Genomic DNA, 16079 nt, shown 5'->3' with positions numbered 1-16079 from the left:
ACTATAAAATTTGTAGTGTATAGAAGCAGGCGTTATTTTACGGAAGTTCATCATCAATATATAATTGATTTATTTTACAATTGCAATTGCACGGTGTAGAGTCAATATTTCCTGAGGATGCTCCGGTTGCGGGGTGAGACGTACGTAGAGAGTATTTTGTCGCATGGGTTCGTCGGCTTTTCGCGGATGATAGCAAAATATTTATGAAATTTTTTACAAAATATTTAGACCATGAGTGTTTACGGAATGTTAAATGCACATAATACCGTAACAAACAAATTTAGCCATTGTGATTAGTTAAGTCAGTTTATTTACTTTATTACGTTGTAGGTTGTTCATCTTGTAAACCACCACTCACTTGTGAACTGTACTCGAAGTGCAAACGTTTTTTGGGCAGTAGCAAGTAGATTAGTACGCTACTCGACTAAGCTAAAGCAGTCTGAACTAGGCAAAAGGCTACTAACTATTATCACATAATCTTTGGCAACAGAAATTGGTTTCGTAATAGCCGGGTTGGACAACACAGACGTTGTAAAAAGTGGTCCTATTCTGGATTCGCGACGCCGTCTGACGAACGACATACGTACAACCTTCAAGGTCGAAATTATAACATCCGCGCTGTAAGATTTCGTTGGACTGTTTGAATGCGCTATTCTCGGGAATTACTTGCATCTGACATATTAAATAACTATGGACGTCTTATATATTTTCATTTATTGTTGGCACTTCTCACCAGATCCATTCTGCCTTCTGAACCGGTGGTAGAGTCACTACAAATGGACAGGCCTGACGTTTCAAAAGTGCTTGTAAACTAAGCATAAATAAATTTTGAATTTGAATAAAAAACTTAAAGGAAAACGGACAGCGTTTTCGCCCGATTAATCAAAAGTTGAATTTAAAATTCAAAGGGAGTATTCAAGTCAAACAATTGTAAAAAAAAAGTACACGCAATTTTGTTTAAACTAACTCACTAAGACAAATAGTATAGGATAAATAAACTTACAATAACTATTTAATTTATTGCTAAGAAGTAATAAAGGCTTTAAATTGAATTGAATTCAAGTCTCAAAAAAATACGTTTTTTACGTTGTACATTATGTCGTTCCAACGCTCAGAAATTTTTATTACCTGGTAAGTTAGAATCAAGAATTTTCGTAAATAAAAAGTAAAGTTGAGCGTCTTATCAGGATGAAGCTATTCTCGGAAAATTAACTTGATAGTAATTGTAAAAATGCTCCACGGATCCTGGGCTTACTTGAAATAAATAAACATGAAAAATCACGCAAATATCGCGCGGCCAAAGTCGCGGGCGGTGGCTTGCTTAGTATATGCTCAATCAGTATAATATGCTCAGATCTGATCGGATATGATCATTATACTCATAAAGTCATAAGTCATAAGTGTTATATAACACAACACCGCGAAGATTGCAGGACGCCGGTGTTCCAAGACCGGTTCACCTTGACAGTGTCTAAGGCCACTATAATTCGACACAGTATACTCATGAACTGAGGGTGTGTTACGGCCAGATCTTCCTTATTATCAACCCCCGACGCAAGAAGAGGGTTGTTATAAGTTTGACGTGTCAGTCTGTCTGTGGCACCATAGCTCTCGAACAGATGAAGGGATTTCAAGTTAGTTTTTTTTTTATTAAAGGTGACTTATGTGCGAGTGTTCTTAGACATGTTTGATGAAAATCGGTTGAGCCGTTTAAATGTTGTGGGTAGGGAAGAACAACCGAATGTCTGCCAATATACTCGAGTGGGGTCTCAAATGCAAGTGCACTGAAAAAGAATATTGATGACTTGATCGAGAGTGTAATTATACATTTCAAAATTTTCAATTTTATGTTATATCAAAGTTTTGTCAACTGTCAGCATAACTAAGTACGGTAGGCAAATATGGACTTTGGACCGTGATGGCTTTGGAAGTTAGCAAATTTTAAGGGTCCAGAAGACCTAAGATGCGCGCCACAACTTATCTCATGAAGACAAAATAACATATTGTCGACCAATAGCGCCGAACCGAGAATATCTCTCTCTTTCTGGTTTAGTTTCTGATTGATTGAATTGCATAATCAAAATATGGGCAAGTGCTCTACAAAATGTACGATTTTAACAAAGAAACACATAACAACAACAATAACAACTGTGAATTCTAATTATTTTTGGTGATTCTTCTGGGACCAAAATGGTCGGTCTCCTTTCAGATTTTATAAGAGGAGGTCTGTCTATGACAGGCCTCCTTTTATCACACAATTCGCATCATGTAACTTTGCCACTCCAAGCTCAGCTTTCTGAATAGCCGTACAAGCGTATCGACGTCTATTTTTAACCGACATGATAAAGGAGGTTACGTATTCGACCCTCAAGTAGGTATGTGTTAACTGCCACTAGGGCCGCACGGAAACCCTGAGCCACGATATTCTTTAGTAAACTGTTTTTTTTTTATTAAGATCCTTAAGGGTCTTAATAAAAAAATATGGAAAATATTTTATACAGGGTGTTGCGGAGTATTTCCCATAACTTCAAGGTGTTGACATATGCACTTTTGGGAGCCGAACTGCATAAATATATTTTTTTAACTAAAAATATGTTTTCATATAAAGTAATTCAAATAATTCCGACTATCCATGTAACACACGCCTTTATCTATCCTTGCATTTTAAAATACGTAATCGTATTGGTAAGACTGTCGATATCGACGAGATATTGCAACTGGCAATTCACTAGTAAGCTACTTCATGATATTTATCAATGAATTAATTAGGCCAGGTCTTAATATAAGAATGCGATTTACACAATTTAAGATCTATTTACAAAAGAAATATTTTTAACTCCGAAAATATTCATTTTAGAACAATATGTTCCTCTGACATTCTTAATTAATTTTCCTATTCCTTATAGAATAACCTAGAGTTATTTATTTGGTCCACTAGTGATTGTTACAGTAGTTACATAATAACAATCTAAAAAAAATACGAATACAAGGCTCTGTACAATCAAATTAAAGTAGACACGGCATGCTTATTTCCGTAATATTAAAATCCGCTTAAAGATTACATAAAATCAGTTAACAAAAAAAAGAAACATTTTACAACTACTAGTTATGGGAAATACTTCCAAACACCCTGTATACCAGTTCTCCCCCAACTACTGAAACCACATGAAAACACTGTTTGGAGCGTTGTTTGAATAGGGTGAAAATTGCTTCTAAAATCTGTCTTTATGTTATTAGTAGGAGTACCAAACTAGAGTGCTAAACTGTAATAGTAAATGAGGTGCGATTGAAATAAACGCGGTCGTGTGCCAATTTCTGGTCGTTATATGCCAGTGATTACTGATTAGTAAATACGAGCAAGTTAGTCCTTTAGTTTTACCATTTAACAAAAAATACAGTGGATGAATTAAGTTATAGAACCTTTTCTAGCCGATATAAGGAGAAGTCTACACATATATTTTTATCCAATGGCCCAAATAGGAGTATGTTTGTAAAAGCGTATGTAGGTAGCCAATGTAGGTATAGGTAAGACTCCTACCGAGGTTCCATAGGCTTGGGTTCGCTCTATGGAAAGGGTCATTCATCACGAAATCTCAAAAAGATGAAATTTGGCAGTGAGGTACTTTATAGGTAGTCCGCCAAAAACGGATTTTGCGAGAGGGCCGGGTTAAGGAGATCTAAGAGTGGACGAAAACGCGGGCGTCTGTTAGTACATTTATAAGAATATCAGTAAGTAACTTACTGATATTCGTCTTAATCCATTTCCAAGGGACATCGTAAATAACGCATGTAGATACAAATCTTTGTCTAGTTCGCCAAACCGTACAGTCTTTGACAGGAAGTGCACTGCACTATTTTGGTACTCTCGCTATAATTAGAAACATTTCTACTTGCATCCACGACTCATGGCTGACATGAAAATGGAAACAACACACCTGTTGTTGACACTGAGATGGTGGTAACAAAATGAATACCTTGCTTAGCCCTTGTTTAGATAGTTCAAATATTTTCCTAGGTTTTATCAGTAGTAATTTCAGTAGCTCCACTGCCAGGTGGACTGACGACATCAAGCATGGATGTCCACTGCAGGACATAGGCCTTTTGTAGGGACTTCCAAACATCACGATCCTGAGCCGCCTGCAGCCAGCGAATCCCTGCGACTCGCTTGATGTCGTCAGTCCACCTGGTGGGGGGATCGACCAACACTGCGCTTTCAAGTGGGGGTCGCCATTCCAGCACCTTGGGACCCCAATGTCCACTGGTTCTTCGAACTATGTGCCCCGCTCATTGCCACTTAAGCTTCGCGACACGCTGAGCTGTCGGTAACTTTGGTTCTTCTGCGGATCTCCTCATTTCTGATTCGATCACGCAGAGATACTCCTAGCATAGCTCGTCCCATCGCCCGCTGTGTGACTCTATAGGGTGCTTGAAGTTATTACTGTAAAGTTTGATATTAATATAATGAATATGATTTATCCGTGATATCCGGATGTCACCATAAATAAATTGTTCACATGTTTTGGCCACGAGCAGTTAACGTGCTTCTGGCACGTGTCTGCATTACTCACGACTACGCAAGCCGTAGCAATGGCACGCTTTGCAGACCAAATCTCTGCCTACTAGCATAAACCATTATTAAAAAAAAAACAATACATTGACAGAATTTGAAAAAAAAAACTATTATTTATGTATTGACTATTTATAACAAGATCCCCAAGATGATGGACCTGCCAATGCATAGCTTTAAGCAATGTGTTAAAAAACATTTACTTAGTCGAGGTTACTACACCATTGATGAGTTCCTCGATAATAAAGATGCTTGGAGGCCATTGGATCAGCTTCCACCATTACACAGGAAGTAAAACTATAAGAAACTGTAATGATGTATGAATCAATTGTAAATTATAATGTTGTATGATTTTTTTTAAAAGAGCAACTGTTGAGTTTCTTGCCGGTTTCTTCTCAGCAGAACCAGCCTTCCGAACCGGTGTTATAATCTTTACAAATAGTTAACTGACGTCTTAAAAGTGCTTGTGAACTGAGCCTACTTGAAATAAATTATTTTTGAATTATGAATAAAGAGGTCTACTCTAAAAGCTCCAGCTAAATCTTAACGGGCGGGCAATGAATTTTTTTTTTTTGGAATAAAAATAAGAAAAAGCCTCTATGTTTCAATGGTTGTATTTCACTCCGCTGCATCAACGCCTATTGCGGATGTAACACATTACATGATACCACAGTACAGTACAACATAGTACATCAGTACAACACAGTACAGTAGTACAGTACATACAGTACAGCGTTACATCATTAGTGTGTGTAAATAACTGCGTCACCCGTGCACCGAGCGCGCAGGCTCCAATCGATACCAGGCAGCGGCGGCTTGCATTGACTGAGGGATGGCAACCTTTCCCCCGGTGAAAAGGGGTGTTTTGCTATTTGAAAGACTTACTAAAAAGGAATCCCTATAGGAAAAGGTATATGGAGGTGAGACCTATCGCGCTGCTCGAATGCGGGTTAAACTCGTTCTACCCTCAATGAAAAATGTTTTTTTTAAATGGGGGAATTGATTATGCTTCGAAGAAAAAAGGGTGTTTTGTTACGGGATGATCCACTTTATGATCCAGGGCTTTTTTTTTCGTTACAAGTTGGTCCTTGACTACAGTCTCACTTGATGGTAAGCGTTGATGCAACCTGAGATGGAAGCGGGCTAACTTGTTAGGAGGAGGATAAAAATCAACACCCTTTCGGTTTCTACACGACACCGTACGGGAACGCTAAATCGCTTGGCGGTACGTCTTTGTCGGTAGGGTGGTAACTAACCACGGCCGAAGCCTCCCACCAGCTAGAGCCTGGACCGATTAAGAAAATCTCAATCGGCTCAACCGGAGATCGAACCCAGGACCTCCGTCGTGTAAATCCACCGCGCTTGCCGTTGCGCCACGGAGACCGTTAAAATGTTTTTTTTTAATGGGGGAATTGATTATCCCTCGAAAAAAAAGGGTGTTCTGTTAGGGGATGATATCATTCTTGTCTGCCTATTTGAATGATCCATATTACGATCCAGCGTCCCTCCTTGTGGGAGAGGATTTGGAGCTTAAACCTATCACGTTACTTCAATGCGGGTTGGGGGGCTTCATCATCATTTTCAGCACATTCTCTGCGTGATTAGTATACTTTTTTTTGACTGAGGGGTGTAGGGAAGCCTGTAAACTTGTTTAACCCCCGATGAAAGGGGTGTTTTGTTATATTGAATGACCCACTAAAAGACAGATCTCCCTCCTAATAGCTCTATGTTTTGCTCCAAGATCCAATCATCTGTTAACCGAAATTCGTTTAAACGGTAACACAAACTTAAGCATTTATAATACTAGTATCGATTTACAGACAAGAATTATATTTCTAGAGCTTTCGAAGTCGCTTTTTGATAAGAAAACTGATAATTTACTACATTTTGATAAGCTTATAATTTGCTCAATTTTAATTCAACGTTCAACCTAGTTCGCCTCATTGCCAAAGATATATTTAGTTAACGTAAGGGTTCAAAATGTTATCAATTTTTTTTTGTGAATTTGCTTACGATAGACGCTCGCTATCTCGAGTAGTGATAGACCTTTGTCCCCGTTAATGTTGGCCGTTCTGTTATCACCATCACTTATCTGCGAAACTATTTATACAACAGTTAACGTCTTTGTAGTTTTGACTAGTTACCATCCTGCCACGATGAATGGTGGCGTGAATACTCAATTGATTACTGAATGTCGCGAAGGAATACACAATCATCATCATCATTAACAACCCATTTTCGACTCACTGTTGAGCACAAGTCTCCTCTCAAAATGAGTGAGGTTAGGCCTTAGTCCACCACACGAGGGTGTTGTTTCGAATCCGGTCCAGGGCATACACCTCGCAACTTCTCCAACTTTTTGTCTCTAACGGTAAAGGGAAAACACTCGCGAATTTTCCTAATTTACCACGTGGGTGAAGTCTGCCAATCCGCATTGGGCTAGCGTGGTGGACTATTGGCCTAACCCCTCTAATTCTGAAACACTCATGCTCAGCAGTGAGCCGAATATGGATTGATAATAATGATGATGATGAACGTCTTTATGACGTGCAGTTAAGCTTACTTGTAAGCCGTTAGGCCAGAGATTACGTAGTGTACCTACCTAATACTAAACAATTCAACGCTTATCATTAATGAGACGGATCTAATTAGTTAGCTATTGTTTTTGTGAACCACTTCATGTTACTGTAGGTTGCATAATTGTATGAGGTAGGTATTAATTTTTATGCACATCAAAGTTTGCGAAGTTATTTGTGTTTTAAATATTGAGTTGAAATATCAATTTATCTCAGTGTTGATAAACTGTAATCATCAGTTGTACATAGTGTTGCCAGGTGTTCGGATAAAGTCGGGCATAGTTCGGTTTTTGTATTCCGTGTCCGGCTAGTCCGGCTTTTATTAGGCTTTACATGTAGCAAACGAGCGAATGATGAGTGTGTGGGAACAAAATTTACGGTATTAATCATGAATTAGTTTTATATGAAATGTCTATATATATGTCTATTAATACTGGTGTACACAAACCTCTCAATAATGTAGGCTGTCTGGCCTTTTTATGTCATTCCAAACTGACTGGACTGTCCGGTTTTTAATTTCGGCAAACCTAGTTGTACAACAGCGAGAAATGACAAGAGCAATGTTTGTTGCAGTGAGAGCAGCATGTTCGTGTCGCGCCGCCGCTGGATACTGAAGACGTGCGGCAAGACGACGCCGCTGCGCTGCGTGCGCGCCGTGCTGCAGCTGGCGCAGGAGGCGGCGGGACACTCGCGCGTGCACAACGTGTTCTACTCGCGCAGGGAGTTCGCGCGCCCCGCCGCGCAGCTCCAGCCGCACGACAACTTCGACTCTGAGGTGAGGATATCCGCAACCATAGGACATAGCAAAGCGAGTAGAGCGAGAGAGCTGCAAGTTCATACGGCCACACAGCTTCGACTGCTGAGGTGAGAGTGTCAGGATAAGCGCAACCTGCAACACTCGCGCTGTTCACTCAGGAAGTTCGTGCACCTAATAATGACTTACATAGAGATCTAGATCACCCCTACAATAGCATAAAATAAATAATGGTTGAGGCTATACTCCCTCAATCCCAACGCCGATTGTAGACGCCCGAAAAACGTCCTGACGATGACATGACGACAGACTACCCTTCCCAGATAACACAAAACACAAGCTATCCAGCATCTTCGCTGACGAAGACGAGGTCCCCGATGTTTGTCGTCCCCCGGTCGTGGGGTTTTTAACTCACTATCTTGGAGGCGCGTATCAGAGGAGACGCCCTTAGAGAGTCTTTTCACCTATCTCTTCTGCTTCTGTCGTCGGGCCCCATCAGGTGATGCTTCTGCGCTCGCACTAAACCCCCTATGATGCCGTTGAGACCCGCTAAGGTCAGAAAAAAAGAACAATATAACAAAGCGTGTTCTACTAGAGGCGCGAGTTATTACGTCCACACCGCTCTAGTCGCACAACTCCGATTGCCGAGCTGAGAATGTTAGGATTACTGCAACCCTAGAACATTTGCTGCGGCAAATACAGCGCGTGTTCTACTCGCACTGCGAGTTCATACGGCAGTTCAGCTCGTGCCGTACAGTCAAATCCAAGTTGATTATGTTAGGATAACTGCAACCCTAGAACATTTGCTAGAGCAAAACGCAAAATTGCAAGGAAATTATAAATACGACTTTAACGTCTCAAATAATGTAATACATGGCGTGCTTAGTAAAAGTATTCGTGACTACATTAAACTACGAAGGGATTAATGAGTTTTGCATGCAGTTACAAAAATATTTGTGCACGATTCTCCAAAAGTAGCAACCTAATTACCTACTTATTATTTTCCTTCATACTAATCACAATAATTTGAGTAATATAAAAGGAACTTAATAGCTAACACAGTTACAGTATAATGAATAAAGGGCGTTGAAAGTCTTGTACAAAGCCTGGGATTTATTCATCGCCATTTTTAGGGTTCCGTAGTCAACACGGAACCCTTGTAGTTTCACCATGCCTGTCTGTTTGTCCGCGGTACAGCTCCCAGACTGTTACTACTAGAAAGCTGTAATTTAGCATGAGTGTATCTAGATTAAAAATGTCAAGCCATCGTATTTCGAGAGTGAGAGAAGAGAGAGAGTGCAATTGTGCACTAATATCTCCTGCTTGGTTAAGAGCGCGCAGCACGTCGGTACGATACAGATAAAATTCGAAGCGCAAGCGAGACGCCGAATTATGACTTTCACGTGAGTGAAAAGCACGGAGTGATTGACGCGCGACGCAAATTTTATGACGTGAGCGCCAAAACCATTTTTATCTAATTGCAAGTAAATTAAATAACATAACGAAAAACAAATGGCCATGTTCAAGATATATACCTAATTTTCTATAAAAAACAAAAATTTAAGAAAATAAGTTTGCTTTTCCTGAGATTGAAAGCAAAATGTGAGCAAAACATGTATTTTTCAAAAAAATAAACTATCGAGAAATGTTTTACAAATTGTGTATTTTGTATAGTCATAACGAAGCTAACACTTTGAAATATCATTTACCCAAATGTCAGGCTCCTAACTTTTCCAGAATCTGAGATCCAGAACCATTTGTAACCACCAAATTACATATTGCACACTCTTAATCTCGCCATGAGATTAGCCGCCGCGATCGAAAAGTCGGTCGGGAGCATATTATTATTAACGTAAATATTATAAGAAAAGTTACCGTGCGCTAATTTATCTTCATAGTATGTACTACAATGCGAGTTATAATTAAACGCAGTTAATATAATAAGAATAATTAAACCTTATCTGTTTAAAACAGGGCTGTCTACATTGTTACAGAGTTTCTGAGAACAGATAGTTTGGTTTTTCTTCTGTGAAAGAAATTCGCAGTTGCACCGTAAAGGTAGCATTACTACGTCCGCAACCGGGTCGTACGACCCACTGCTCTACGCTCAACGGTCGCGCGACCCGGTCTCGGAATTTTTCAGTGCTCCATATAAATTCATACTAAGCAGTGGGTCGTGCGACCCAGTCGCAGTTGCAGGTTGTGGTCGCCAAGAACCGAATGCTACCTTAAGTGGTAACCGTAACCTAACTCTGGCACACGGAAACTCTTGTTTCAGACTTAGTTTACGGTACTTAGTCGTCCGTGATTGACTCTTTGTGACAAGTCGTCCGGGGCCTTATTTCTGCCAAGAACATATATTTCAGCCAATCTTGCTGTTCTGGTGTGGAGGGTGGCTATACCACACCTACAACACCACAAACTTTACCCTTTAATAATATTAGTATACAGAGTATAGATAGGATAGTTGTACCGCGCTGGCTTGATGATGCCTATTCATTCTTGCCAAATGGCGCAGCTAGGGGCTAGGCGGGGGCTCTTAAGCTCAGGGGGCCCTCAAATGCTTACCAGAAAACCGTAATCGAACTGAACATAGAAAATTTTGAAAACGAAAAAGAGATGATGAGTAACTTAGCATTTTTATGTATTTGTATATATTTAATGAAGCCGTGATAGCCCAGTGGATATGACCTTTGCTTCCGATTCCGGAGGGTGTGGGTTCGAATCCGGTCCGGGGATGCACCTCCAATTTTTCAGTAGTGGACTATTGGCCTAACCCCTCTCATTCTGAGAGGAGACTCAAGCTCAGCAGTGAGCCGAATATGGGTTGATAATGATATGCGGTAAGTTGTAGGGCGCTTGTTAGAAGATATCTATTCACTCTTGCCTTACTTACTTAGGATACACATGCTGTTTGCTTGTTATCCAATAGATGCAGGGCCGGACCGTCCATACGGCGAACGGAGCGGTTGCTCCAGGCGCCAAATCCTAGGGGGCGCCGAAATGGTAAAGGCAAGATCGAAAAGAAAGAAATTTCTTTTCGATCGTCTATATTTAAAGCGAAGAGATGAACGCGACGTGCGTGAATTTACTTCTAATAGAGGCGTCTTTCTTTACCTATGGTGCAAATTTTATGTAATTCTATAAATGTATGACATTCCGATATACGTTAGGCTAGAAACTTTTCAAACGTCCCTATTATATAATGTTAGGAGCAAACAGGAAAGGCGCCATAATTGGATCTCGCTCCATTCTAAAATTTACCTCGGTCCGGCGCTGAATAGATGGCAGGCTAATTTAGAACTGTATGAACTAGCTACAACACGTGTGACATCCCTGCCAATAACATTTTTGTTTATCTGTCGCCTTTCTCGGAACGTGGTCTCATTCACACGCAACACTTTAAACAAAGTTGAAAGTTCTACGAACTGATACCGGTGATACTTCTAAACAAAGGGTTATTATACATTACTTTGTATTCATGTTAGGACTGTTGTAATCTGTACATATATAAACAGTTATATAATAATAATAATAATCGTTTATTTATACTTTCGTAAAACCTTAACATAATAGGTAAAAATAGCTTAACACTATAATTATTGGATGAGTAACAGGTATCTAAACTAAGAAAGAACTTGTATTATAGACACCTGTGCTCAGTTACTGATACTGTCTGATCTATCAACATTGTTCAATCTTCAAACCCCTGAGAACCGATTTCGCTGCAATTTGGCACGCAGATTTGTATTATGACGCATCTGCTACGAAAGAATATTTAGATAAAAAATTACGTTAAAGTTAACTACGTAATAAATTAATTAAAAAAAATAAAAAACCTGACTGCATAAAGTATAAAAAAACTGAAAAGAAAAAAAACAAGCTCAGTCCAGAAGTGTAGAAAGCAATTAGAAAACAGTCGGGACCTATTAAATAATGTAGAAGAAAAAAAAGAGGTTAAGCAAATATTCAAAAAAATCTACGGAACGATCGGTGAGCGAATCCGACTCGCACTTAGCCGATTTTTATAATCAATATATTTAATTTAGTCTATTTTATAACTTCACTTCACAAACCTACTGGCACCTATAGTCATCCGCCTCGCGTATTTTGTATAGAAAACTAATAAATAACGTTTTTCTAATTGTAGTTTTTTTTAAACATTGTCATGATATACCATTTTAGAATCCTCACAAAAAGCTCTTGAATTTGATACCCATATTGCAATATTAGAAAAAAAAAAATTTCACCTCGAGTCTATAGCGTCTCACAGTCGTCGTGATATTTTTTTTAAATTCACCTATCTAAGAAAACTTGGGTTATTGAGACAAATATAACTATATCCTAATTACGTAAATCCGTTCAGTGGTTTGGAAGATATGAGGTAATAAAGAATATTACATACATACATACAAGATACGCGCGAAAAACATAACCCTTCTTGCAGTCGGGTAAAAAAGAAGTCTAATAAAAAGGACGAGACAAGAAAATATTTGTAAAATATAAAGTCGAGAAATGCATAGGTACAAAAATGGCCAAGGCAGAGATGGGTGCGTGGTCGCATTAAATCCCTACCGTGTACCATGTTTAATGAAGGTGTTCCTTGCCTACGCACAGTAGGTCTATAAGAAGTGTGACCACTGCTCTACCATGATCATTTTAGTACTACATCGTCGCGTACCGCACGAACTGTAGATACTCCGTCGTCATCAACCCACATTAGGCTCACTGCTGAGCTCGAGTCTCGACTCTGAAAGAGAGGGGTAAGGCCAATAGTCCACCACGCTGGCCCAATGCGGATTGGCAGTTTCCTCACGATGTTTTCCTTCACCGATTGAGACACGTGAAATTTAATGACTTAAACGATACATACATATTTGTAACGTGCTCGCCATTACCTTTCTTTTGATACCAAACACAATTATGTTGGTTTAATTTTTTATCGAGGTTAGAATATGAGGTTTTTAATTCTGTCTTATGATTTATAAAGTTTGTACACCCTATGTCACCCGCGTTATTATAACGAATCTTTTGACATATCATTCATTAAAATCGGTTTAGTAGTTTAGCCGTTACGGTAGAACATACATAATACATACATTGACGGCCGCGTGGCGCAGTGGGTAATGAACCTGCCTTCTGCATCCATGGCCGTGGGTTCGATTCCCACAACTGGAAAATTGTGATGAACATGGGTGTTTTCCAGTGTCTGTGTGTATTTATACATTATATAAGTATTTATATGTAGTATATAAATGTATATTAATATTATAATATCAACTATCTTAGTACTCATAACACAAGCTACTCTGTATGCTTACTTTGGGGCTAGATATGTATTGTTTAAGTACATTTATTATATTTATATTTATTTATTATTGACTGCCAAAGTCATTACCCTTCCTTTTGGCTTCGCCGTAGTCGGGTAAAAACCACTTCCGTATTGTTTATTTAATTTTTAATGTATTTTTTTTTATTGTTTATAGGTGGAGCTTTTGGATTCGTTCTTCGGGGACGGAAGGGCTTACATAATGGGTCCGGAAAAAGACTGCTGGTATCTCTACACGTTGCTGCCTCTTGAAGGTAATGTATTGTCTCGTCATCATTCGGCTCACTGTTGAGCACGGGTCTCCTCTCAGAATGAGAGGGGTTAGGCCAAAAGTCTACCACTCTGGCCCATTGCGGTTCTCGACTTGGCAAAACACGCTGTGGTCCATTTTAGGTGAAATTGGAACCCCTCATGTGCCATCGGGAAGGATTCGGTTCCATTTTCAGTTAACCCAGGCAACATTTATCCGTATATATTCTCATTGGACTCTCAACATAAGCTGTAAGTCGAGACTTTTGTTTTAAAAAATTGGCAGCCCTAAGGGCTCCCACACAAAATGAAAAATTAATTATAGCGAAAGTTAATCCAATTAAATTAATCAGAAATCATTAAAACCAAAACAGTAGTCTGTATATTTGTTAATCAAGTATTAATTAACAAAATTATCCTTATCTATTAATTAACAAAAACATCCAGCCGCGTGGCGAAGTGGGTAATGGTGGTGTGCACTTCATAAATGCATAAACGCAATACTGAGGAATAAAAGAATTATCAAAATCGGTTCAGTAGAGCCAAAGATTACTTACAATCTATACTAATCTATACTAATATTATAAAGCTAAAGAGTTTGTTTGTTTGAACGCGCTAATCTCATACTGGTACGATTTGAAAAATTATTTCAGTGTTAGATAGCTCATTTATCGAGGTAGGTTATAGGACCTATAGGAGTACGTGGATAATATATAGCCTATAACCTATAATATAGGTTATAGGCTATATATTATCCCCGTACTCCTCCGGGAACGGAAACCACGGGTGAAACCGCGCGGCGTCAGCTAGTATTACAATACCACAAACTTTACGTCTTTATAGTATTAGTATAGATTAGTATTCTGGTGCAGGCACGGTGGACGCGCTGGAGAAGGAGCAAGCGGATGACGAGGACATCAGCTACAGCGGGCCGGAGCCCGACCAGACCATCGAGATCCTCATGTCGGACCTGGACCCCGCCGTCATGGACATCTTCACCAGGGCCACTTCAGCCAACGCCGCCGAAGCTACCAAGGTACCTATTGTTGTCTCATGGTGTTAAATACCTGCCGACCTTTCAATTCACTAACTTTGAGGTATTTTTTTTTTTAAGAATATTTGCCAAATGTATTAAATATGACCAATATACCCATTTCCCTCCAACTAGTCAGGAAAGACTGTATTAGGAGTGGGTACGACAATAGACCAACGGGGTGAGGATCGAACCACCACCCCTCGGTGATGAGACCGACCATTCTTACCCTTGAGCTATTGAGGGTGTGCTTTTTTTTCATTATTTACAAGTTAGCTTACAATCTCACCTGATGGTAAGTGATGATGCAGTCTAAGATGGAAGCGGGCTAATTTGTTAGGAGGAGGATGGAAATCCACACACCTTTTCGGTTTCTACACGACATCGTACCGGAACGCTAAATCGCTTGGCGGTAGGGTGGTAACTAGCCACGGCCGAAGCCTCCCACCAGCCAGACCTGGACCAATTAAGAAAATATCAATCGGCCCAGCCGGGGATCGAACCTCCGTTTTGTAAATCCACCGCACACACCACTGCGCCACGGAGGCCGTATGTCTGGACATATACGAAATTTACCAACTAAATATTGATAGTAATTTTTAGGTCACGTGGTTTCGTATTCACTATTTGTTTAATGCTAACTGATCAAAATTGAGATCATAGGTAAACAAGAATAGTCAGGGATCGCTAAAACATTTTGTACAACTGATTACTAACAAGCAAATTTTTCGTGAGTAGCTTCATCTCGATGAGACGATCAACTTTTTTATTAACGAAAATTCTTGATTCTGGTAGCTAACTGAGATACCAGGAAATAAAAATTTCAGAGCGTCGGAACGGGCTAATGTACCACGCAATTTGTAGGTCATTGTGGCTGTTAAGTTGTATAAGTATTAATTAATCAGTAAAACAAACATCTGGTTAGTAACAACTTTTGTTACTCTATTCTCCTTCCAACTTGTATCAATAAAAAGTTGTTACTAAGTAGCTGTTTTTTTACTGTTGATTAATAGGGATGATGACAGTTTTTTAAATTGTATATAAATTAAGAGTATACTAATAGTAAAGCAATTTTGTAAAAGGAACAGGGTATCTGCGATCATTACTTTCGGAGCTACAGGGATTTAAAGAGTCAGATTAGCGGCGCTGCCGCGGATCCCTGAAAAACGCCCCATACAAAATGGCTCGAAAAAATGACGTCATAGGCAATGTAATGATCGTTAGATTTGTATGCGCGTTCAAACAAAATTACTAATATCTTTGTTATTTGTGCGTTTATCTTTATAGTTCATATATTAAAAAATGTCACATTTAATGTAAGGAAGCTAAAACTGTATGAATTTTCATCTAATTGCGATAAAAAATTTTTAATAGTTTTTGAAATTTTATAATCTCATTTATTTTGCAAATATCCAGACAATCTTTGCTTTTTATGTATAAATTAGTTAACATTGACCCTATTTACCCGAATGTATCATAAAAATCAATATATTCAAACCTAGTCATCATCCCCATTAATAGTTATACAACTTAACAGCCACAATGTCCTACAAATTTGGGGTTGCTTTACT

The 16079-nt window shown here is 39.2% G+C and overlaps 1 protein-coding gene across 1 annotated transcript in view; it reads left to right on the top strand.

Moving 5' to 3' along the window:
• LOC112049231 (S-adenosylmethionine decarboxylase proenzyme) overlaps window positions 1-16079 on the top strand; it is a 40022-nt gene that overhangs the window by 16682 nt on the left and 7261 nt on the right. Inside the window, exons 3-5 of the mRNA XM_052887506.1 lie at window positions 7717-7918; window positions 13384-13480; window positions 14348-14511. Coding sequence (XP_052743466.1) covers window positions 7717-7918; window positions 13384-13480; window positions 14348-14511 — 463 coding nt within the window. The remainder of the gene's footprint in view (window positions 1-7716; window positions 7919-13383; window positions 13481-14347; window positions 14512-16079) is intronic.

Source organism: Bicyclus anynana, chromosome 19 (assembly GCF_947172395.1).
Source record: "Bicyclus anynana chromosome 19, ilBicAnyn1.1, whole genome shotgun sequence".
NCBI classification, from domain to species: Eukaryota; Metazoa; Arthropoda; class Insecta; order Lepidoptera; family Nymphalidae; genus Bicyclus; species Bicyclus anynana.
The sequence above is the reverse complement of the archived record's forward strand: the minus strand, read 5'-3'. Positions and strand labels throughout refer to the sequence as shown.